The sequence below is a fragment of the Trichomonas vaginalis genome, chromosome IV, assembly GCF_026262505.1.
Source record: "Trichomonas vaginalis G3 chromosome IV, whole genome shotgun sequence".
NCBI lineage: Eukaryota > Parabasalia > Trichomonadida > Trichomonadidae > Trichomonas > Trichomonas vaginalis.
Genome location: NC_067206.1, coordinates 5,625,396 through 5,649,547, shown reverse-complemented (window position 1 = coordinate 5,649,547; position 24,152 = coordinate 5,625,396). Strand labels below are relative to the sequence as shown.

At 32.3% G+C, this 24,152-nt stretch overlaps 4 protein-coding genes and 1 pseudogene across 5 annotated transcripts, besides 3 other annotated features; 3 read left to right on the top strand and 2 right to left on the bottom strand.

The window, feature by feature from the left end:
- Nucleotides 1–4,245: 4,245 nt before the first annotated feature.
- Nucleotides 4,246–4,647, top strand: TVAGG3_0036300 (uncharacterized protein; the record flags this gene model as incomplete). The annotated part of the gene is made up of 1 exon (XM_001325517.1): nucleotides 4,246–4,647. The coding sequence occupies one exon, from the start codon at nucleotides 4,246–4,248 to the stop codon at nucleotides 4,645–4,647; it is 402 nt and encodes a 133-aa protein (XP_001325552.1).
- Nucleotides 4,648–5,635: 988 nt separating this feature from the next.
- Nucleotides 5,636–7,235: a mobile genetic element.
- A 3,504-nt stretch (nucleotides 7,236–10,739) lies between these two features.
- TVAGG3_0036280 (myotrophin family) lies at nucleotides 10,740–11,492 on the bottom strand (the record flags this gene model as incomplete). The annotated part of the gene is made up of 1 exon (XM_001325518.1): nucleotides 10,740–11,492. One exon carries the CDS (start codon nucleotides 11,490–11,492, stop codon nucleotides 10,740–10,742), a length of 753 nt encoding a protein of 250 aa, XP_001325553.1.
- A 1,103-nt stretch (nucleotides 11,493–12,595) lies between these two features.
- Nucleotides 12,596–18,033, top strand: TVAGG3_0036270 (WD40 repeat-like family; the record flags this gene model as incomplete). Its single annotated transcript, XM_001325519.2, has 1 exon — nucleotides 12,617–17,971. The coding sequence occupies one exon, from the start codon at nucleotides 12,617–12,619 to the stop codon at nucleotides 17,969–17,971; it is 5,355 nt and encodes a 1,784-aa protein (XP_001325554.2).
- A 140-nt stretch (nucleotides 18,034–18,173) lies between these two features.
- Nucleotides 18,174–19,391: a mobile genetic element.
- Nucleotides 19,392–21,174: 1,783 nt separating this feature from the next.
- Nucleotides 21,175–21,537, top strand: TVAGG3_0036250 (uncharacterized protein; the record flags this gene model as incomplete). Its single annotated transcript, XM_001325520.1, has 1 exon — nucleotides 21,175–21,537. One exon carries the CDS (start codon nucleotides 21,175–21,177, stop codon nucleotides 21,535–21,537), a length of 363 nt encoding a protein of 120 aa, XP_001325555.1.
- Nucleotides 21,538–21,906: 369 nt separating this feature from the next.
- On the bottom strand, nucleotides 21,907–22,646 carry TVAGG3_0036240 (annotated as a pseudogene). Its single transcript has one exon. A coding segment is annotated over exon 1 (740 nt).
- A 519-nt stretch (nucleotides 22,647–23,165) lies between these two features.
- Nucleotides 23,166–24,152: part of a mobile genetic element that runs on past the window's edge.

The window sequence follows — 24,152 nt, the reverse complement described above, 5'->3', positions numbered from 1 at the left end:
GAACGTTTATTTTTTCATTAGTGAAGTCGTTAGTGAAGTCGTTAGTGAAGTCATTTATGTGTCAGACGGTTTTGTAAATATTTAAGGTTAGGTTGGGTAAGGTGGAACGCAGTGCCGCCGTACCCAAGTTAACCATACTAACTACACACTATGAATTAGCTTTTTAGTTAGAATATGACTGACTGTTTGACAGCCTCTATGACTTACGGTTTTATTTAGAATATGACTGAGAGTTTGGGTGACAATATGACTCATAGTTTAAGAGAGTGTATGACTGATGGTTTTAGTGAGAATAAGACTGATAGTTTGAGTGACAACATGACTGACGTTTTGGCTGACAATATGAGTGACGGCTTTAGTTAGAATATGACTTAGAGTTTAGCTGACAATTGGCTGACAGTTTGAGTGACAATATGACTGAGTGTTTGACTGACAATATGACTGACGGTTTGAGGGAGTGTATGAATGAGAATATAACTGACGTTTTGACTAACAATATGACTGACGGTTTGACATCGAAATTCATTCATATATATGTATTGATCAATGCAATCACCCTATTTAATATTATTATTTATCAATTAATTTTTCATTACTACATGCTCTCAATTATTATGACATTAATATTTATCAATAAATATTTCATTACTATATGCTCCCACCCAATTTGACATTATTGTTCTTTGACAAATTTTTCTTTATTAAAGACACTCTCACAAATTCATATCAATATATTTTAATTATCACCTATTCCAATCCATTTTCATATTCATATTCTTATTGAGTTAGAATAAATTGAGGATGACTGAGAATCAAATTATAATTAGTGAGAATCAATTGAAGAATACTGGGAGTTAATTAAGGTTGTTTAAGAATAAATTGTGAATAAGTGACAATCAATTGAGGATGAGTGAGAATCATTTGATTATTAGTGAGATTCAACTGAACATCAGTGAGAATCAATTGAATAATACTAAGAAGAAATTGAGGAAGAGTGAGAATCACTTGATTCTTAGCGAGAATCAATTAAGGATGAGTAAGAATCAATTAATAAGTAGTGAGAATCAATTTAGGGTGACTGAGAATCAATTGATTCTTAGTGAGAATCTATTGATAATTAATGCGAATCAATTGATTATTTGTGAGAATCAATTGATCAGTAGTGAGGATCAATTGATTATTTGTGAGAATCAATTGAAGATGAGTAAGAGTCAATTGAGGATGAATATGTGTCTATTCTGATATGACTTAGTATCTACTGAGGCTAGATGCTAACATCTTACTTTTATGATCATAATTTTTCAACTCCATTAATATTTATAACAATATTTTGATTACTATTTAAATAATTTTATCAAATGATAATTATTAACATATATTAAGAGTATGTTTAATTTTCAACATACTCTTAAAAATCCGAAATTTTAAAAAAGTGACAATTTTTTTAATGCTAAACCATCTTCATCTACCATTAAATGTTTCGGATGATTTGATTTTAATTCAGTTGGGTTCTATTAGATGTAATAGTGTAAATTCTGATTCAACAATTTATCCAGATGGGTATATTTCAAAAATTTTATATTATTCTTCCAATAAACCCTATCAAAAAGAATGGTATACAAATAAAATAACTTATCAAGATGGTAAACCTAAATTCACTGTTTTGGATTCATTATCAAATGCATATGTCGGAGATTCACCATCATATCCTTGGGGACAAATCGTTTCAAAAATCAAAGAATTAAACAGAAATATTAAGAATGTATATAATTTTGGACATAAATTATTTGGATTTGAAAATAAATCTATCATTTGTTATTTGGAGGAACTCAAAGAGCGTTTTATCTCGAATAGCGATGAAGTAAAGTATCTTCAAACATATGAAACAACACCTAAATTTCAGAAATCCGCTGAAGCTTTTACAGAAATGGTAAATATGATTATAAGTGAAAAATATTTGCAAACAGATCTCAGTCAAATTAAAATCAAAATCCATCGTCTAGGGGAACAATATATTCTTAAATTTTTAGAAGCATTTATAATTGCCCGCCCCAAATTTTATGCACAGGTTATAGGTTTCTTACAAAATTTTTCATTTGACCAGGAATTATACTCAAAAGCAGGAATTTCTAAACCATTAATACAAGCAATAATTAATGGCGATAAAAGATATTCGAATATTTTTGCTTTTTCAGGAAAATCGTGTGATTTAACAATCGAAGATTTTATTAATGTTTTAATTTCAGATCAAACAAATCAAAATGGTGAAGAATATTATCAAATACGTATCAGATCTATATTGGATAATAGTAAATATTCTTTCTATGAACTAGCAGTTAAATTTGAATCAATTAATATTTTAAATTCGTGTAATATAGATAATGTTACACCAATCATGAAAGCATTGATAATGTCAAGCCCAAACGAAACAATTTTCAAAATGAATGATAAATTCAATTTGCAGACTTATCAATTTACAAACCAAATCAAGTATGTTTTATCTTTTGCATACAATATCTCAGAGTTATTTTCTACATTTAGAAATCCATTACTCTCTTCGATTGTTTCAACAAATAATATTATATCAGTAATGAATTTGAATGAAAGCAAAGTTATTCGTTTAAAGATTCATTTAATCTTCCATGAGGCCCTAATTCAAAATAATGATTTTATGTACAAGAACTTTAATGTTTTGAATCAAATAAAAAACAATGACCTTCTGGAAATTTTAGCAAAAGCTTGTTTGAAAGCTGACAAAAAAATTCAAGCAGATTTTGAACAAATCATGGGTATTAAATTTACAGCGATCAAACAATTTCATGAATCCATAGAAAAAATTCCAGTTGATCGGTCTCCAATTACAATAGATGGTTGCCATATTTGTTTTGAATGCTCTAAAAATACTGATATTGAAAAACTCAAATCAATGCAATTAATTCTAATAAGCCCTGGTATTCATATCAATGTGTTAACTTATGAACAAACATTGAAGTTTTTGGAACAAATGCCAGCATTTATTCATTTGGGCCTTTCCAATATAAGTTCTGATCGATCTGTAAACTTAAATTATTTTCTACTTCAAAACGAAGATTATTCCCCTTTAAAAATTTCTACAGATAATTATTATTACTTTAAGATCACATTGTATGACAAAATCGTATCCTTTGAATATTCAAAAGTATCAGATACGTTGTGGATGATTACTGTACCAAAAAACATGAAAAACATAAAATTACCCAAAGAGTTTTCAGGGAGGTTAAAATGGTACATTCAAATAACGAAAGTTGATCTCCCAGGACATCCTCTGCAAGATGAAATACAGGAAAAAATAAAGCATGATAATGAGATTGGTGATATCTTAACTTCATATCCCGGGAAATTTTATGTAAATTATAGCACAACGATAAGAAGTGATAGTTTATTCGTCAATGGAAATCCTATAGAATTTCTTATATATATTCCAAGCGAATCAGGAAATTTGGCGTTGGAGTGTAATTTAATTCACTTAGATGCTACTTTTTCATGGCCGAAATATATATTTATTTTTCCTCGTGGTAATTACTATATGCGAGGTTACCCTCTAGGGATATACATAGGGCGCAGCGAATCATCCGCTGCTTATCAACGGTGGCTTACAGCCATGAATATTGAATTTAAATCATTAAACATTATGGAGCACTTTTCAAGAATCAAATGGATGAGCGATTTAGGTACTGGAGTTTTAAAATTTTTGAATACGAATCATTTCCAAAATTATATCTGTATTAGGCACTATCTCGGAACCATGGGCAATAATACTTTACTACATGTTTTTGCTCTGATAGTATTATTATCAAAATCGGCCCAAGATTTTGAGGACAATTACAAATGTTTTGATCCATCGGTTCAGAAAATGTATGCTACAAAGAATATATCAGATGAGCAGCTGGAAAAATGGAAGCAGATATATAAAGATCAAGAGCATTTAGCAGCATACCACCGCATTCCACCTATAAGCACTAATAATAGTGCAGAGGGTAAGCATAGACACATTAACGAACTTGCAAAAAAGCAAGAAACTTTTCTACTTTCATCAAATTCATTCTGAATGATACTATCATTAGGATTAATGAATCAATTGATCCCATTAATAAGCAAAAACGCGAGAAGAATGACTTGTTAAACGAAAAATGCATACATTGCGGATTCTCCTATAATGATATTAATACTGATAAGAATCATTGTAAATATTGCAAGGATTTCTTTATGAATAAGAGTCATGTTCCCTCTGCAGGCATACATGTTATGAAAATAGGAGAAAACGTAGGTGAAATCATAGAATTCCCAATCGATAAAAATGTAGGTGATCAGGATGAACTCGTGGATCACAAAGAAAAGAGTTCGCCGATCGAAATATCAAAATACGCAGAATTTATTGATATTGACGATAAAAATAAAGCAGTTTTAGTCGTAAAACTGCTTTATAATCTTGAAACGTTCCAAGATGCCAAAGATTTAATCAATTCTCTGGAAAAACAATCAAAAAATTATGAATCTGCATTACAAAATAAACCAGAAATTTGGTTGGAAAAATACTTGCCTGAATTAATGAAGGAAGTAAAAGATGCGAGAGCTGCTAGAATGAGATTGAAGATAATAAAGAAGTAGAGATGATGAGTGAATAAAAACTTTGTATTAAATTTGTATATAAGAGAATTGTAAAATATAAAAATAAAGAAGTGGTTGATAGGAATTTGAAAATTCGTTGGGTGCATATAAGTTTGATAAATATATTTATGAATATTAATGTCAAATTGGGTGGTTGCATATAGTAATGGAAAATATATTAATAAAAATTAATGTCAAATTGGTTGGTTGCATATAGTAATGAAAAATATATTAATAAAAATTAATGTCAAAATGGGTGGATTCGTGATAGAATGCTTCTGTGTATGTGTGGCGTGAGTTAGCATCGGGTGGTTGCGTGATAGAATGCTTCTGTGTATGTGTGGCGTGAGTTAGCATCGGGTGGTTGCGTGATAGAATGCTTCTGTGTATGTGTGGCGTGAGTTAGCATCGGGTGGATTCGTGATAGAATGCTTCTGTGTATGTGTGGCGTGAGTTAGCATCGGGTGGTTGCGTGATAGAATGCTTCTGTGTATGTGTGGCGTGAGTTAGCATCGGGTGGTTGCGTGATAGAATGCTTCTGTGTATGTGTGGCGTGAGTTAGCATCGGGTGGTTGTGTGATAGAATGCTTCTGTGTATGTGTGGCGTGAGTTAGCATCGGGTGGATTCGTGATAGAATGCTTCTGTGTATGTGTGGCGTGAGTTAGCATCGGGTGGTTTCATCACAAATTTTAACCCATCCAAATCTTATTAATTATTAAAATTCTTTTACAATTTCTGATGTATTTTTTGAAAACATTTCATATGCAATATTTCTCCTTTTCTTTCCTCAAATCTTCAAATATTAATAACTTTGGATATGAAATTATTTGGATCTTTTATGAATTTTAAATGTCTTTCTTAATATCAAATCGATTAAATTATTAATATTTTCTAAATTATGCCTTAAAAATCCAAATATAAAAAATCGTAAATAAAAAATATATTTTGTATTTTTATTTTGTAAATAATCCGTTTACTAAATGGGACTATAGATCCGTATTTTTCCCAAGTGAGCGGGGTATCTCCAATCCCAGCCCTATCGTCCCCCCAGTGTCAGTTTTCAATATAAAATCCAAATTTTTTTTGAAAATAAAAATTTCGAGAAATTTTTCTGATTTTTTTTTCTTTGATTTCAATAATTCAAAATAAATTTGGGAGTAAAAAGACACTATTTAATGAAATTCATATGAGTGAATGTGGATAAATACTCTCAAAACATACAATTTATCTATTTTTTCTTTATATTATCAACTAATTAGTGATAATTTTTTTTGAATCAGATTTTTTTTTCATTAAAAACATAATATATAACACAACAATGATGCACACATACGTATCTACACATCAAAATATAAAGCTTGTTTTGGTCTGGGCATCCCAACCCAAAATTCTTAAAAAATTGAATAAAATTGAATACTTGGGGCTGGGATACCCATCCCAAAACCGAATTGAATTTTTTGAATTAAAGAATATATTTATGTATTTATAATATACATGTGATGTCTATAAAAAATACTAAATTCTAAAAAAAATTCAATTTATTCAAAACGTATACTAAGTGATCACTTCATTAGTAGGATCAGCAATCCTACTAAATGGTGAGAACGCCACTAACTAAAAAGGGAGTCCTTGGAGCTCTTGATCTCTTGTCAGTAGAGTTCATAATGAGGCATGGCATCTACTGATTAGAGATCAGAGCAATCCTACCTTACCTTCAGGAGCTACAAAGCTCCTAATCGTTACGAGAGGGAGCCTTGGAGCTCCTGAAGCTCATCAGCAGAGGCTATTTACCATTTGGGCCTCTTCTGATGAAAGATGCGAAACACGTCTACGAACCAGGAGCTTCAAAGCTTCTAATCCTTACTAAAGGGAGCTTTGGAGCTCCTGAGTCTCCATCAACAGAGTCCCAGATGGTAAATGTCCTTTGCTGATGAAAGATGCGAAACACATCTACGAACCAGGAGCTCCAAAGCTCCTAATCCTTACGAAAGGGAGCTTTGGAGCTCCTGAAACTCCTTTTACTATAAAATAGGACAGTTTTCTTCTGAGGTTCTCATCAAATCTAAGACTTTAGAAGAAAGCTGTCCTATCAATGTATACTTACACTCTCATGGACTACAAGTGTACAATTTTAAGGCAGAGATTATCCGAGGCCTCTCATCAAATGAGGGACCTCGGATAATCTCTACCTTAAGTAGTCAAATAACTTTTCTCACTATTTAGGAACAAAAGAACAAGAGTTGGAGTACTTTAAGGCAAGATTCTTCCGAAATCTCTCATCGAATGAGAGACTTCGGAAGGACCTTGCCAAATCCTTGAACGCCAATATCCTTGGAACTGAGCTAGAACCAGGGAGAAGTAGCATACTATAGAGCACGATGGTAATCTCGGAAATGCTTATATCGCCCCAAGCACAATATTTAAGAAGTCTAACTCATATATACAAGAAGTCAGGCTGAATAGATATTGTGCATATGGTTTGCAGAACTCTCATGATATTTAAAATTCATGTTATCCCAAAAAAGGTGACACTTTGGGTGTATCGTCCATCCCAGGGATGCAAAAATCACATCACCTTGGATCTATAAATGGGACTGTATCATGAAAGTAACAAAAATCATTATTTAACAAGATTCAAAACTGGTGCAACGAAATGCACATTGATTTTGTAGTGTAACAAAGAGAGATTTATTGTAAAAAGTACAAAATAGTATATTTATTATCGTGATTAGCGTAGAAATGTATGAGTTTGGGACGGATTTCTGGTGCATTCATAACTAAAGTGATACATTGTCTGGAGCAAGTTCAGATCTTTAACTTATGGCTTGTTTGGTGCTAACTCACCCAATTTAAGTGCACTAGAGGGGATTTTGTCTGTAATGAGCATGCACCTTGAGTTGTTGCTTGGTCCGTGTACGAAAGATAGTAATTTAATACTATACTCGATTAAATGTGAATTTCTAATTTTGAATTTGCGTTTTTTCCTGAAAATAGTTACAATATATGAAAGAGTTGGCAAAACTAGAGGACACGTCTTTAAGGGTTTGGCTCGTGCTTCATGTTAATATGCCGAAACTAAAATAAACGTATATTGGGGGTCGAAAATTGAGAGCTCATATCTTTAAGTGCTTGGTGTATAGAATCAGTGAGAAGAGCTTTATTATTTTTTTTATTCCTAACAAAATTCATCTTCGAAAATACAAGAAAAATAATGAATAGTATCTTAAATAAGAATACTATTCTTTTGCACCATGCGAAATAAGGAATTCGGCTATTTTTTCACAACCACACCATTTTGCTAAAAAAGTGCAGTCTTTCCATAACCATTTTTTTCATTGATATTTGCAGAGTCGATACGAAAAGCAGACTTTTTTTGTACCCCCTCTCAATTTTTTTCCAGTTTTCGTACTTTTTTACAGAGCATAGTATTTGATGTCCAATGTTTGCCTATGATCAGAACTTGTCTTTCTCCTGTTCATATTTCAATCTCTGGTCTAGACATATATCACATCAAATATCATATTTGATTATTCACAATTGTTTAAAAGATTTTACAAGCACAAGCATAATGTTTTGTGCAAAGTACAATTTCAATGTGTTAATCTATAAAACTTGATTTTTATTGCATATGCAATTAGGCATCTTTTTTAAAATAGAGTTTTGAAGATAAGCATATATGAGAATGATATGTACTTGTTATTGTAAGTACAATTAATGTTATAAATTTATTCAATTATTATAGATAATGAAATAAATATTTTATTATATAAAAAAGAGTGTTTATTCATTATAAATAGAGTTCTGTTAAGCAAATATTTTATTTGTAACGGGTAAACCCTAAATTTGCATGTTTGAAATATTGAGATCAAATTTTCGCATGCAATCAATAATTTTGCTGCAAAATTATAATCTCAAGCATGTACTATTTTTAAACAATAAAGCATCAGAGAGCCTTTTCACTATGATCTTTCAGAAAATGAAAGAACATAGAAAAACTGCCCTTTATAGAGATGCTATGACCTCAACAAGGGTCAGAGCCTGTATCTGTATGTCCTTCAGGGCCGAGATAAGAGGATGTTGTCAATGATGTGGGCGATCTCCCTCAAACTCGGCCCTGAGGATTAGTATTGCAGGCTCTGACACATGTTGAGGTCAGAAATTCGGGTTTGCTGTTTCCCAGGGTCGGATTCCTCTCCTGTCGCCCTAGATCAGGACGGCATTTGGGAAATCCGGCCCTGAGGACTGTAAGTGAGGCCCTGAACCTTTGCTGAGGCCAGAGCTTAGTATTTGTTGCTTCTCAGAGCCGAGTTCCGCTGAGAAGTGTCCGTGATCTGGACAATCTCAGGGAACTCGGCTCTGAGGACTGTAAGCGAAGCACTGGTCTCTGCTGAGGCCAGGGCCTGTATTTTGAAGTCCTTCAGGACCGATATGAGAGGAGATCGCCAATAATGTGGACGATCTCCCTCAAAATCGGCCCTGAGGATTGATCTTGCAGGCTCTGGCCTTTATTGTGGCCAGAGCTTCGTTTGGTAAGTATCCCAGGGCCAGATTCCTTGCCTGCCGCCCGGGGTCAGAGCGGCATTTGGGAAAGCCGGCCCTGGGGACTGTAAGCGAAGCTCTGACCTTTTCTGAGGCCAGAATCTGTGTATTTCTTTCTTTCAGGCCCGAATTTGAGGGAGATCGTCAATGATGTTGACGATCTCTCTCAAATTCGGGCCTGAGGATTGTATTTGCAGGATCTGGCCACTACTAAGGCCAGAGCTTCGTATGGGCACTCTCTTGGGACTGGATTCCTCTCCGGCCGCCCCGAATCAGGGCGGTCTTTGAGGAAACCAGCCCCAAGGATTGTTTGCGAAGCTCTGGCATTTCCTGAGACCAGAGCTTGTGAATTTCATTCAGAGCTAAGTTCCTCTCGGATCGAACCTAATGAGGAAGACCGTCGAGGAACTTGGCTCTGAGGAGATCAATTGTTTGCTCTGGCCTCGATGAAGGCAAGAGTTTTCAAGGGAATGTTTTGATGGGATGAGTCTATTATCAGTAAGCTCGTCCCATCAAAACATTCATTTAAAAATTGAATGAATAATTATCGTATCTATTCAAAAATTAAAAATTTAAAGATGAATAAAATTATAATACATATGTAAGAGAATTAAATTACATTGAAATTGAATAAAAAATCCCTAAAAAAATTCAAAAAACTGAAAATAAAAAGAAAAAATGTAAAATTTGATAAGAAAAAACGATTTGAGTTAAAAAAACGTTTCTACTAAACATGAATATTTATGATTTAGAATAAATTGTGAATAAAATTTACTAGTTTAAAGAAGAATGAGAAAATTAAATTATATTGAAAAGAAGATATTTTAGAAAGGAGTTTACGATTGCAATATTATATGGTATAACATTGTACTCGTAACCTCCTTTCGATAATCTAATTTCTAATGCAACATTGAGATATGAAAAAAATTAGCTTTCTTCGAAAGGGGTTTATAATTGCAATATGATATGACAGTATATTGCAAATGTAAACTCCTTTCGGTAATCAAATGTCTAATGTCACATTGCGGAACAAAAGTGAGAGATTCTCCCGATTTGAGTACGTAATTGCAGGATGCCATTGTAAGACCCTGCAAATATGTACTCAGATCGGAAACTTTGTTCCCAATGTCACATTGCGGAACAAAAGTGAGAGATTATCCAGATTTGAGTACGTAATTGCAAGAACATAGAGATATAGTATGCAACAAATGCTTTTATCAACTTATTTACACTCATACAATTATATTCATCCTTCAATCTTGATTATATTTCATATTTCTGAGCAAACATAGAGCTTCTACTCATAATTATAAAGTCTACCAATTGTAACCATATAAAAACACAATTTTTTAAAAGTTATTATTATTCAACTTCCTGTGATACGGTATTTTGATTATATTTCGTAAATTTTTGTAAAACAAGCATAGATCTATCATGAGCAATCAGACGATAGTAAATATATTGCTTCCATGCTAAATTCAATTGAGATTATCTTGACATTAAACTTAGAATCCTCTCAAATTCAAGGAGATAATCACAATACAGCTATATTTTAATGCTGCAGTATAGCGAAAGCTCTAAGATTATTATACACTAATAATACCATATGAGTACGAAAACTGGGAAAAAAATTGAGAGGGTGTACGAAAAAAAAAGTCTGCTTTTCATATAGTTTCATATTTGCACCATGTGAAATAAGTGCTTTGACGGCTTCCATACTATTATTAAATGCTGCAATATGAAGTGCAGTCTTTCCATTACGATTTTTTTCATTGATATTTGCACCATGTGAAATAAGAACTTCGACAGTTTCTTTACTATTATTAAATGCTGCAATATGAAGTGCTGTATTTCCATATTTATTTTGTTCATTGATATTTGCACCATGTGAAATAAGCAATTCAACTATTCCTTCACGCCTACCTAATGCTGCAATATGAAGTGTCGTATCGCCATCTTCATTTATTTCATTGACATTTGCACCATGTGAAATAAGAACTTCGGCAGTTTCTTTACTATTCTTTAACGCAGCAATATGAAGTGCGTTGTTTCCATCTTCATTTTCTTCATTGACATTTGCACCATATGAAATAAGAACTTCGGCAGTTTCTTTACTATTCTTTAACGCAGCAATATGAAGTGCGTTGTTTCCATCTTGATTTTCTTCATTGATATTCGCACCAAAAGAAAGAAAATATTCCGTAAGGGATGGTATATTAAAAATTGGTGAATAAACAAAGCATTTGTTTATATCATTAGTTTGATCGAAATAAACTAATAATAATTTAAGAGAACCTGATTTCATAGGGGTTCACTATTATGGTGATATTTACAGTGATCATAATTGGATAATCAACGAAATTTATTCAATGTATAATTTACTGATTTGGCTTACTGAATTCGCTCCTTGCCATGGTATAAGTAATATGGAACAAGAAGCCATCGTAAATAGAACAAAACAAATAATTAGAGAAATTGAAAATAATCCGAATGTGTTCAGATATTCTTTCTTTGGATGCTCAGATATTGAATCAGAAAAATTATATAAATTTGCTTTGTTTGAACGTTACACAACCCATTTAACACAAATAGGAGAATTTTATAACTCTTATTTCTAATATATTGAAAAACATCATATATTATTCGAACGAAACATCGGAAACTTCTTTTAATCTATTTTCATAAATAATAATCTTTTTTATCACACTTGATTTTTTCCTCCAATATTTTTTCTGGATCATCTTTAAATTTTTCATAAAGTAAGTTTTCAAGTGGATCGTTACTACTAAATTTATTGAAATGATTAGAACCGAGTAATTTATAAATCATGCACATTTTCTTCGATAACGATTTATGTTTTTCTAATTGTGATTCGGCATCTTCTAGAATCAAATTTTTATCTTCTTTTGTAAAATCTCGACCCCTTATTTGTGGATATACTTTGTATAATAAATTCATTCCTTGCTTTGACTTTTCTGAAACGTACTATTTCAATTGTTCCTCCACATTACTAAGTAATATTTCTTCCTGCATTTATATAACTTTCAGCTATATCCGACTAAAGTTGATTAAGTTATTATTACATAATGGTTATACAGTTGCACAGACTTAAAGGGTGGATAAACTCATTATCTGAGCATCCAAATAAAGAAAAATATTCAATTAATTAAATTTATTTTTTATTGAGATACAACGAAAATGCATTAAGATATTCCAAAACATATATATCATATTGACTATTTTTTGCATTCTGCGCATTCTAGAGTGAAGATTGTTTGTTCAGCGGATGCAATTAAAAAAAATTGTAAACTAATCAAAATTGAAAACTTACGCCTTTTAATCTTTATTTGTATATTTTAATTTATTCAATCGCAACTAAATAATTTGTATGTCCTTGATTTTAATTTATTTCTATTCATATTTTGGAGAATGGATCATTCGAAAATCCAGTTTGGTATTTTCGATGAACCAACTCCAAGTGTTGGTCGGGTACGGACAAACTCAGTATATTCGATAGGTGGCGATAGCTTTGTCGCTACAACTCAGAAAGAAATCGTTATTTTCAAAGGACGCGAGATAAAATCGAGATATCCATTCAAATGCTTAACCACCGTTTTTATACCAGAACTAGATGTCATTGTTGGATTAACAATGAATACTAACCAATTTATCGCGTTTCAGACCAATAATACAGAAAGCACAAATTTATTACTATCAGGCATTGATTCAAAGCATATAAGCGTATTTCACATGATATATTCACCAAAATCTCATGCAATTTTAACAGTAGGTAATGGAGTAAAGGTTTGGACATTAACTTCAGATCGCTGGAATAACAGAAAGACATCAATACCACCTACACTCTCAATTTCTTTACGTTCTTCATTTGCTTCCGATTATCAAGTTCAAATCTTAAATCCTCCAACGTTTGATTATGAAAGTGAATACATTTTAATCCCTACAACATCTGGATTACGTCCATTTGATTTAGATGGAAATCAGAAAAATGCTGTAAGTTTATATCCTACTCTTTCTATCAGCTCGAACAGTGCTGACCCTACAACAGCTATTAGAACATGTGTTTCTGCAATGTGGTGTGAAAGATCAAAAAAGAAAAAGCTTACAGGCGAATATAAATATCGAAAAAATTATATGACATGCGATTCAGAAAATGGTCTATGTATATGGGGTACTCGTGGAAATTTAAAGAAAAGAATCGGATCTACAATACCTAATTTATTGATGCTTCAATATTTAGATGAACAAAACGTTATTTACATGGATTCAAGAGGTATTTTCTATCTACTTAATATATACACCGAACGATTTTTCCCATGCTATAATATGGACAAGCTTCCATCTCGGGTTTTCGTTTTTCGAACCTTATCTGGTCTCAAAATTGCATATTGTCAAGATCTTTCCTTTAATTTACTACGCGTTGAAATACCTTGGTCTGCCTGGCTTCTTAATTTACGTGAATGCCAACAAATTTTGAGAAGTCCGAGGTATAATGATGCGGCAAGAGTGGTTGTATTTACAAATAACTCGTTTGTTAAGCTTTACGCAACTCAGAATAGTTCATTGATTACAGCTGCAACCCAGAAATCATCAAGTCCGCCAATAGGAGTATTATATGACCGAGGAATTCACATTTCTACTAAGTTTAACCAGTCAAAAAACAAAACGGAATACGAGATATGCCAGATTCGTGATGATGTAGCTCACGATCAGCTATTTACCATACTTGATAACGGAGATGTCGTCAGTTTTGATACTAGTGTTCAACCAGCAGAAGAAATATTCACAATGAGCGTTAAATGTAACATTATGACCTTTGTAAAATTCGAAGGAAAGTGGAATTACGCTTTTGTCAGCAAAGAATCCGATTTTTACATATATGACTATGACACATTGAAATCACTGAAGCGATTCAGAGTTTCTAAAGAGATAATTGTTGGTTTTTATTATCATGCTGAATCTGATTTAGCGATAATCATTTACCAGAACGAAACTGTACTCTTTGACTTGAACAGATCACAAGTTGTATCAAGTGTGAAGTTCCAATCCTCGAATATCCATGCTTTTTACAACGACCAAATATATTTCGGATACAAAACAGGCCATTTAGGCAGAATCTACATCAAAAACAGAGAGCTATTCATTAGAGGAGATACAATGCCTCGTCCTCATATGGATGCGATCACTGGATTCACTTTTGGAGAATCTTATTGGGCGACTTCATCAATGGATAGAACCGTACAGATATTCGATTACAACTATATGGGAGTTGTAAGAATCGAATTACCACTTCCGATTTATTCATTGGAATTTTTAAATGGAAAAAGAGATTTATTATTGGCAACAGATAACGAAATAATGATAATTTATGGATCAGAGATATTTTGTGATGATGTGGATACTGAAATACCTGAAATTGATAACTTTGACAAGATTTTAGATTTATTATCTTCTGTTAGTTCAATTAGACCTGAAGAAGAGGACGACGATGAACAACAGGATGATATTCTAAAGGGAATTTCTAAAAAAGACTCAAAACCAGACTTATTGAAGCTAATTGAACTCAGATTAGAAAAAGAGAACAAATTATCAATGGAAAGACTGAAGAGTTATCAAAAAGAAACAACAGAAATCACAGGAAACAAGTCATCAGAACAAAATGGCGATTCTAACAATAATAATTCAAATGATGACCCAGATGATGACGAAAAACGTCGTTTAATTGAAGAAATGACTGCAATGACTAATGAAAATCCAGTAAAACAGCCAATTGTTCAACAAAAAGAAAAGAAAGAAGAGAATCAAAACGAAATTAAAGAAGATCAACAAAAAGAAGAGCAAAAAGAGCAAGAACAAACTCAAGAACAACAAGATCAACAACCTCAAAAGGAGCAGAAGAAGCCAAAGAAGAGAAAAAGACCAGAAATCAGTCCACAAGATTTGATTAACAAAAGCTTGGCCCAAGTTGAAGAACTCGAGTCTAAAAAAGAAAGAAGAAAAAGGAGAAAAGCAAAAAAGACACAAGAAAAGGTCGAAGAAGAAAAACCAGAAGAATCTTCAGCAGAATCTGATTTAGACATCAATGACTTGTACACAAAGAATGAGGATAGTGAAGATGAGTTCAAAGACTATAAACCTCCACCAAAAAGAGAAGTAAAAATTGAAATTAAATTGGTAAAAACAATTCAAGAAGAACCGAAAGAGAGAGCACCATCCAAAAAGCAAAAACCAGTTGCTCCAAAAGAAGATATCAATGAATTGCCCGTGTCTCCAAGAAACAGAAATAAAATTCAATCACCAACAAAATCTAAAGAAGTTTTACCCAAGAAACAAGAAAATACTCGTCCACAAACATCAATTCCGTCTGCTAAACAGAAATTGGAGTCAAATCCACCTTCTTCTAAGCAAATTAAATCGAAAAATTCAAAACCTTTACAAAAGAAGGTTAACTCAACTGAAACCTCGTCTGTTTCATCGAAATCGAATCATTCTAAGATAAATAATGTAGGAAATTCTTCTCCAACCACTAAAAATCATGGAAGAACAAATAATATTCCAAGAATTCCTCCTAAAACAGCAATTGGCGGTCGAGAAAATATCAGAAGTAAAAATGAAGAAGAGAATGAAGTTAATTCTGTCCAAAATGAAGCTGATTCAAATAAAATTGAAACAAATTCAGTTCAATTTTCAAATAATGATGATCCTCAGTTAATGCATGGTGAAGAAGATCAAAATGAAACGTCAACAGACCAATCTTCTCAAACTTCTCCTCTTACAAATGAAATCCAAAATAATTTTGAGGAAAATAACCAAGAAAACAATGAAAACAACGAAGAAACATATTTCAATGAAGAAGAAGCCGACGAAGAGACTGAAATTGATGAAATAAATGATGAAAATTTATCAAATTCGGCAAAAGAACTAAGAAGAGCCGAATTAAACAAAAACAAGATAATCAGGCCAAGAAGGATCTCATACAGAACTAACTCAGACCGGTCAATTCTCAAACCACCACCTTTATCCGCTCGTCTTCCTTCAAACAACAATTTCATTCATAACCAGCCAAAAATAAAAAAGGGGATGAAGGAGATAGACCCTCAAATGGCCCATTTATTAGGTGTCTCCCAACAGCCTGATTATCTGCGCAGCAGGGCACCGACACCTCCTCCCATCAGATGGGGAAACCAACTGATTTCGCAAAGGTTGTTCAATCCGAAATACGATTACAACAAGAACAACAAAAATCAGAGGGTCTTCACAATGCCTCCCCCTAATATTGTCATTGATCCATCCGCTGTTCTTGCTGAGTACGGCAAAGGCTGGGAAGACCTCAGACCTCTAATAGAGAAGCTGTTAAATGACGGAGAAATTGACGAAAACGAACTGATGAACACTAAACTGTTTTACAGTGGAAACTCTGTCAGTCCTCCGTCGGAACCAAGAGGACAAAGTCCAAGGAAATTGACAAGAAGGAATTCAACTCTTTTGCCAGTTCCTGGTTCTTTGACTCCACCAAGTTCAAGTCGAAAATTGTCGAGTGAAAGAAAAACTCTTTCTTTTGCAAATCATGATTTTGATATCGACATAAACGACTATGTTTATCAGGATATGATTGGAGGATATGAAGTATCTCCTTTGTATCCACAACCTCCTTTTTCTGCAAGAAATCCACCTCCTAATGAATCAATTTTCTCCGATGAAACTGATTCAGAAAGTCAACAAGAAAAACTACCTTTTAATGTGATTTATTACGGAAATCGGCAAAGTAATGAGGAAATCAACCATAACTTGCATGAAATTCCTCGTCCTCCACCTTTGATTGTTCCTCAACATCAAAGGAATGAATATTCCGTAATCGACGAAAAACTCACGAATTCTCCAACAGATCAAACTCCTCCTGATATCACGAATTTCTTACCCAAACCACCTCCAATTCCTCAGCAACAAAACACTGCTGATCCAGACTATATTAACTTTGTTAATACTGGTTCATCCGAAAAACAACAACAATTAAATGTTGTTAATTCTAATTATTTAGAAAAACAACAACAATTAAATGTTGTTAATTCTAATTATTTAGAAAAACAACAATTAAATGTTGTTAATTCTAATTATTTAGAAAAACAACAACAATTAAATGTTGTTAATTCTAATTATTTAGAAAAACAACAACAATTAAATGTTGTTAATGTAGAACCACCTCCAATAGGTCAACAAAATTCTGCTGCAATTGTAAGACCGAGAAGAAGGAATTTGTATATGAGTTCAATACAAAAACAAGATGTAATTGAACAAAATGAAACTGATAATCCTTATTTGCCTGATTACAGTCAATCACCATTGATAATACAGAACTTAACAAGCAAGCAATATATTCCGTTCTGGATGAGTTTGATTGAGAAAGAGCCTCCTCCTGATGCTTCTCCAGTTGCAAAAGAAATCAGAGAATTGCTTGTGAAGAGGAAGGAAGAAATTGAAAAGTCAATGAAGAATAATCCTTCTGTAATTACACCACGAGCAACAATGAGTTTTGTTCAGAATAATGCAAAAGATGATCTACTTAAATACATTTTAGAAAGGAAAGAAAGAAACAGAAGAATATCTAATAATAGACAAAGAATTGGTACAAGAAAGTCAGTGAGTAACAGAGCAATTGTAAAACCATTCTGGAGAGATTACTCGAGAAAAACTCCAAGAAAAGAGTTCTCCACATTTGATGGCGCAATGCGGATAACAAGAATCCCACTTTCAAAGCCATCTCATTAATCTTAATTTATATTTTATTTGTTTGTATGTAATATTATTTATTATGATATTAAAACTACGGTATTTGTTTAATAATAATAGACATTTTTTATCCATGCTTTTTATGTTTCAAAGTGAATTCATTGTTATCCAGTTCTTTGAACAATATTGATTTCAAATAAATTTTATTATAAATAGGATGAATATCAATTATTGAACTTAAGGATGCCCTTACATTCCATAAAAATACTTGAAATATATGATTATTATTGTAGTAAAACTTTGGGGCTCTAGATCGCTTTCTATGTCGAGTTGAATGAGTTTAAATTTTCAAAGAAATTCTGAAGAGTATTCAAAAGTGGAAAAATTGAAAAATAGAATAATATTTCCCCTTATTTCTACTAAAATAAACTTGAGTTGCAAGTAAATATTATTATTTCACAATAATTATGAAATTTTCTCTACTTACACTAGAATGCACAGCACTTTTTTTGGATTGCCGTTTACAATTTCCAAACAAAGCAAGATATGGGACACATTAATGTCTTTTGTTAACTATGTTGTTCGACCTAGTTTAGGTACAATATCGTAAAGCTGTGTACCAAAAATCCAGAGATTTTTCCATGAATTGTTAGATCAATATGCAATCATACTTATATTTCTAAAATAATCGAGTTGATACCAATGAATTCATGTTAAATTATAAAATATTGTATTTCATTGGTGAAAAATTAATATATTTGATTGATCAAATTTTAAAAACTCATCGAAAAAAAAACCAGGATGAAACTCATATTATATACTATATACACATTTCAAATATGCAAAAAAACATGATGGTAAGTCTGTCGCGTTTTTTCAAAAAAATCCAGAGGTCGGAATAATAGTTATTGTTTACTAGCATTGATGCCAGAATTTTCTCTCGCATGCAAATTTTTTGTGGTTTGCATACTGTTGAATAAACCGTTATTTTGATAAAATTAGATTTTTTAATTTCTTCATATTAGATCTTTTTTAAAATATCGTTCCGTCAAGCTTTTATCCAAAAAGGAATGACTCTACTCAAATATTTGAACAATTCCTGATGTTACATGTTCTTGAGTTATATCCTTTATAAAATTGAAAGTAAAATCAAAAAAATTGAATGGAGTTCATTCAATTTTCCTAATCTAATAACTTCATGAATGTTAATTTTGTATCCTTATAATCAATATGGTAGAATATCATTGGAATTTAAAAAATTGTGACGGATTAATATTTTGATTATGTGCGATTTTGGCCATAAATCAAATCTGCTTATCGTGAAAAACAATTATTATTCAGAAATATTATTAGAGTTAGTAGCTTATAAAAATTAATATATATGGCAGAATACCAGATTCTAAATTTAAGTATATCAAAAGTTTTACATGTACAAAAAATCTGACATGGTGAGGGCATCCTTAAATTTTTTAAGGAACACCACTTTCTGGTATGGTCTTACAAAATCAATATATCTTTATTTTAATAGGAAGAAGTATAATAGCAATTTATTTACTATTTGGAAATAATTTTATCGCAAAAATTTATTTTATAAAATATGGATGTTAGAAAGTGCTAAGGTAAAATTCTTTTGAAGCGCCGTGCTCAATTAATAATTTGATAATTTCAGGTGAATTTTGTTTAATTGCAATGCTAAGTGGACATTCGTTAATATAAAAAGAATTTCATAAAACGATGATTGATATTAAAAGAAAGAGAATTCTATAAAACGATGATTGATATTAAAAGAAAGAGAATTCTATAAAACGATGATTGATATTAAAAGAAAGAGAATTCTATAAAACGATGATTGATATTAAAAGAAAGAGAATTCTATAAAACAATGATTGATATTAAAGAAAAGTTGATAAGTTTAATATTGACATCTGCACCATGTTCTATTAATAATTTGATAATTTCAGGTGAATTTTGTTTAATTGCAATGCTAAGTGGACATTCGTTAATATAAAAAGAATTTCATAAAACGATGAGGTCAGGTAGGTGGGGCTTCCAGGCGCGTTGCGCCCTCTAGCCCATAAGAAATTTTGCCCAAGACCCAAGAGGAGGACCGAACCCCAGCCGACCAGCCGGTGACAAAACCAAAACCGTTGTTATTTACATCATATTAATGGTGTCACTTTTTAAATATCACTTTTTGTTTCACTTTTCACAAATTATATATGTTTTCATGTTTTGTCACTTTTCTGTCACTTTTCGGGTAAAAACATTTTTATTATTATATATAAATGAATTTTACAAAACCGCCGTTACCGTTCTTTGGAAATAAGAGTAGATGTAAAGATATTATATTGAGAGAACTTAAGAAACTACCGAATGGTCTAACATTTGTAGATTTGTTCGGTGGAAGTTTCTATATATCCCATTTGTGCCATACAATATTCCCAGACTCAAAGATTATATGCAATGACTTCGACAACTATATGGACCGTCTCAAACATATTCCAGACACAAACAATATATTGAAAGAGTTAAAAGAAAAGATACCTATAGGTAAGATGGAACGTATACCATTAGATAAGAAAAATATTGTGAGAGAGGTTTTGAAAAAAGCAGAATATATAGACTGGGATAGTATATCTGCTAGACTATTATATAGTGGTGCTATAAGAGTTCATGACATTGAAACACTTATGTCAAAAGTTTTATATCTTAACTATACAAATGTTTTCAAAGAGGACATAGAAAAATATATTGAGGGTATAGAGTTTGTGAGATGTCATTGGACAGAGTTGTATGAAAAATATAAAGACAAGGAAAATGTTTTCTTTATAGTGGACCGCCGTTCTATAACACATGGGATTTTCAATACCAAGAAGACTGGACTTTGAGAGACTCTTTAGAAACTTTAGACGTTATACATAACCATCCATGCTTTTACTTTACATCCGATAAAAGTGGTTTGGAAACCGTTATGAGATGGTTAGAGGACATACATGACTATGAGTTTATATATGACAAGATAGAATATGAGAGAGGTCCTATAAACCGGAGAAAGTGTCACAATAAAGAAATTTTATTAGTAAGTAAATGTGGTTTGAAATAGGACTACTTGTTTTAGGTTTTTTCCATTGTGTCATTTATTTATTTGACGTGGCAGAAAAGTACAGAGAATATGAAGATGAACCAATGCCTGCAAATGTTCAGTATATGTACTCGTAAGAGATATTTTTATCTAATATTAAATGGACGCACAGAACTTAGCGAATGCACAGCAACCTGGACAACCAAACCCAGAGAATATTCCAAATGAAGTTAGAATACAAACTGCAATGGCAAACTATGGTCAAGTGCCAACAGATGTACAAATGCAAACTGCCATGTCAAATGACGCTGCGTTAGGTTTGCCACCATGGTATGCAAATATGAGATGGAAAGAGTTTTATACAAACCCTGAAGTGGGATATAAACAACTTTATGCAGATGACGCGAACACAGGAGTTGACCCAGAATATGTTTTCTACCAGAGGAGAAACAGAATGTATGAGCTCCAGTTAAAGAATGCTATGGAACTCAACAGGAAACGCAAAAGACTAGGCGGACATTAGATTTTTACATATAGTAAAATGGTTTCTTCAGTAGTATTGGAAACTTCTTCAGAAGAGTTGGAAGAGGTATATGGAATGGAATAAAATCTGTCGGAAGAGGAGTATGGAACGGAGTCAAAAATATTGGTAAAAGAGTAGGTAGTTTGTTGGTATTATACCTAAAGACCCTGAACCAGAAAGAACAAGCTCCTGTAATACAACAGCCTGAACCTGCACCACAGTCTAGTTGGCAACCAAATCCAACACCTCAACCGTATTAAAAAATTATATTTTTACCGTTCGATAGTAGTTGTATATGAAACTAAGTTCTAAGTAAAACGCATGGTATAATGGAATTATTCTTTTTCTTCCATCTGTAGTAAACCATACTTGAAAGTCTGAAATACTTCCACTCGGCGGTTCGTATAACTTTGTAGGTTTTTCGTAAAAGTCATTTGCCAAGCATAAAAGAGTTTTGGGCGCCAGAAAATGAAGCATGAACAATAATAGCATCTGGGTCGAAATATTTTCATATGTTCCATTAGGGTTTTCGACTTCATAATAGTCCGGGTGTACTGGATATGCTGCAGGCTGATTTAACATCCTCATAAATCTATACCATGCCAAGTTTGTTATATTTTGTAGAAATATAAACGTTTTCTCCAAGGTCTTCTATTTTATTGATTTTAACAGTTGCATTTTTCCTGTCATAAATAATATCGAGATGGTATTCTCCTTCGTCAATGTTAAACTGGTTTGCATATTCAATTAGATATCGTTTATTTTTTCTTGAAAAGCTTGAAGAGTTGTTTCTAAGTTTATAAGCAAACTAACTTGTAAAAGTTTTCCCCTGTTCAAATTTCTCATACATACGTTTTTCTTTGTTATAGTATCGAACTTCAAAACCGACCGTAAATGGGAAACCATGTATGGCTTCTGAAATGAACTTCATTCTACGAAAGCCAATAGCTTTTGTGACGGATGGGTCTCTTAACCATCTTAATGGTAGTCAAAACGATAGCCTTCATGCTTTACGGTATCTGTCTCAACTTTTGACCGACATTAGTAAAAAGTTCATCTAATGGTTTAGTTGTAGCAACTCTAGAATTTTCTTTTTCTATTGAAAGCATATTTTATCTAGAATAAAAATGTCAAATGAAACAGCGTCTATGAGAGAAATACAACACAACCGACAACTCATTATGCAAGCTCTAAATAAGAACACAACAAACTTTTCAAACTATTCTAAGATATCTGAGTCATTGAAAGGGGTGACTTAAAACTGACAATAAACCCAATGACAGATGAGTTTCTATTTCAAAAAATAAGAACAATACTGTCTGTATAAATCCAACAAAAGGAACTTTAAACGAAGAAACCTATAAATGAACTTCTTTTGAAAGCAGATGTTGACAATAAAGCTGACAAAGAATAATGTAGACGATGCAATAGCAAAAGAAGAAGAAAGAGCTAACAATGCTTATGCAACAAAAGAACATACTCATCCTGAACTAGCAGACAAAACATATGTTGACAATAAAATGTCAAGTGAAGTGACAAGAGCTGAAAATGAATATTCTAAAAAGACTCATATACATTATATTAACCAAATACCAAGTCTTAAGGAAACATTAGAGACAAAAGCAGATAAGACTCATACACATTCTATATCGGATATTACAAACTTACAAGAAACCTTAAACAGGAAAAGTGACGTTGGACATACACATACCATTGCAAATATTACAAACTTACAAGAAACCTTAAACAGGAAAAGTGACGTTGGACATACACATACCATTGCAAATATTACAAACTTACAAGAAACCTTAAACAGGAAAAGTGACGTTGGACATACACATACATCTTCTGAAATAACAGACTTAAACGTTAGCCTTGAAAATAAAGCAGATAAAACATATGTCAATGAAATATACCAAAGTTTGATAGAACAAAAAATATTGAAACTATTGTTGGTGACTTTTTCTGTCAATGAAGAAAATAAATATTTTAGATGGCAGTTGGTACAGTCCTTAAAAATGGTACACGGCATAAACTCATTCCGAAAAATAACAATGAAATGTATGTAAGCTATAAAAAGAATGATGGTACACAAGTTAAAGTTCCATTAGACAACAACTGCTACTTAAACTTATATGGAGACGAACAAAAGAAATATTTAAGAGTTTATGAAATGGCAGATATGACATTGCCTGACCCAGCTCCAGCACCACATTATTATGACTATGGAGATGACGACAGAACACCACATGTAGATGAACAAAAGCTAACATTATATTTAGATTATTATAGATATAAAAGATATAATGCAATAGAAAAAACGAGAATAGTATATTATTATACAGATGACAGAAATAAATATTATAGTCAAGATTTTACCTACCCTGAAAACATAAGATTATATTATAAAAATATTCTGACACAAACCAGAAGAAACCTGAAATAGTTGCACTATATTTTAAGTTCAAAAGAACAATCCTATAATATCTCATATGTTTGATTTAATGAACCCAGTAGGTTCTATTTATACATCTATGGATGCAAGAGGTCCTCAAGTAATGTTTGGTGTTGGTGCATGGGAACAAATAGTCGACAGGTTTTTGTATTGTGCAAAC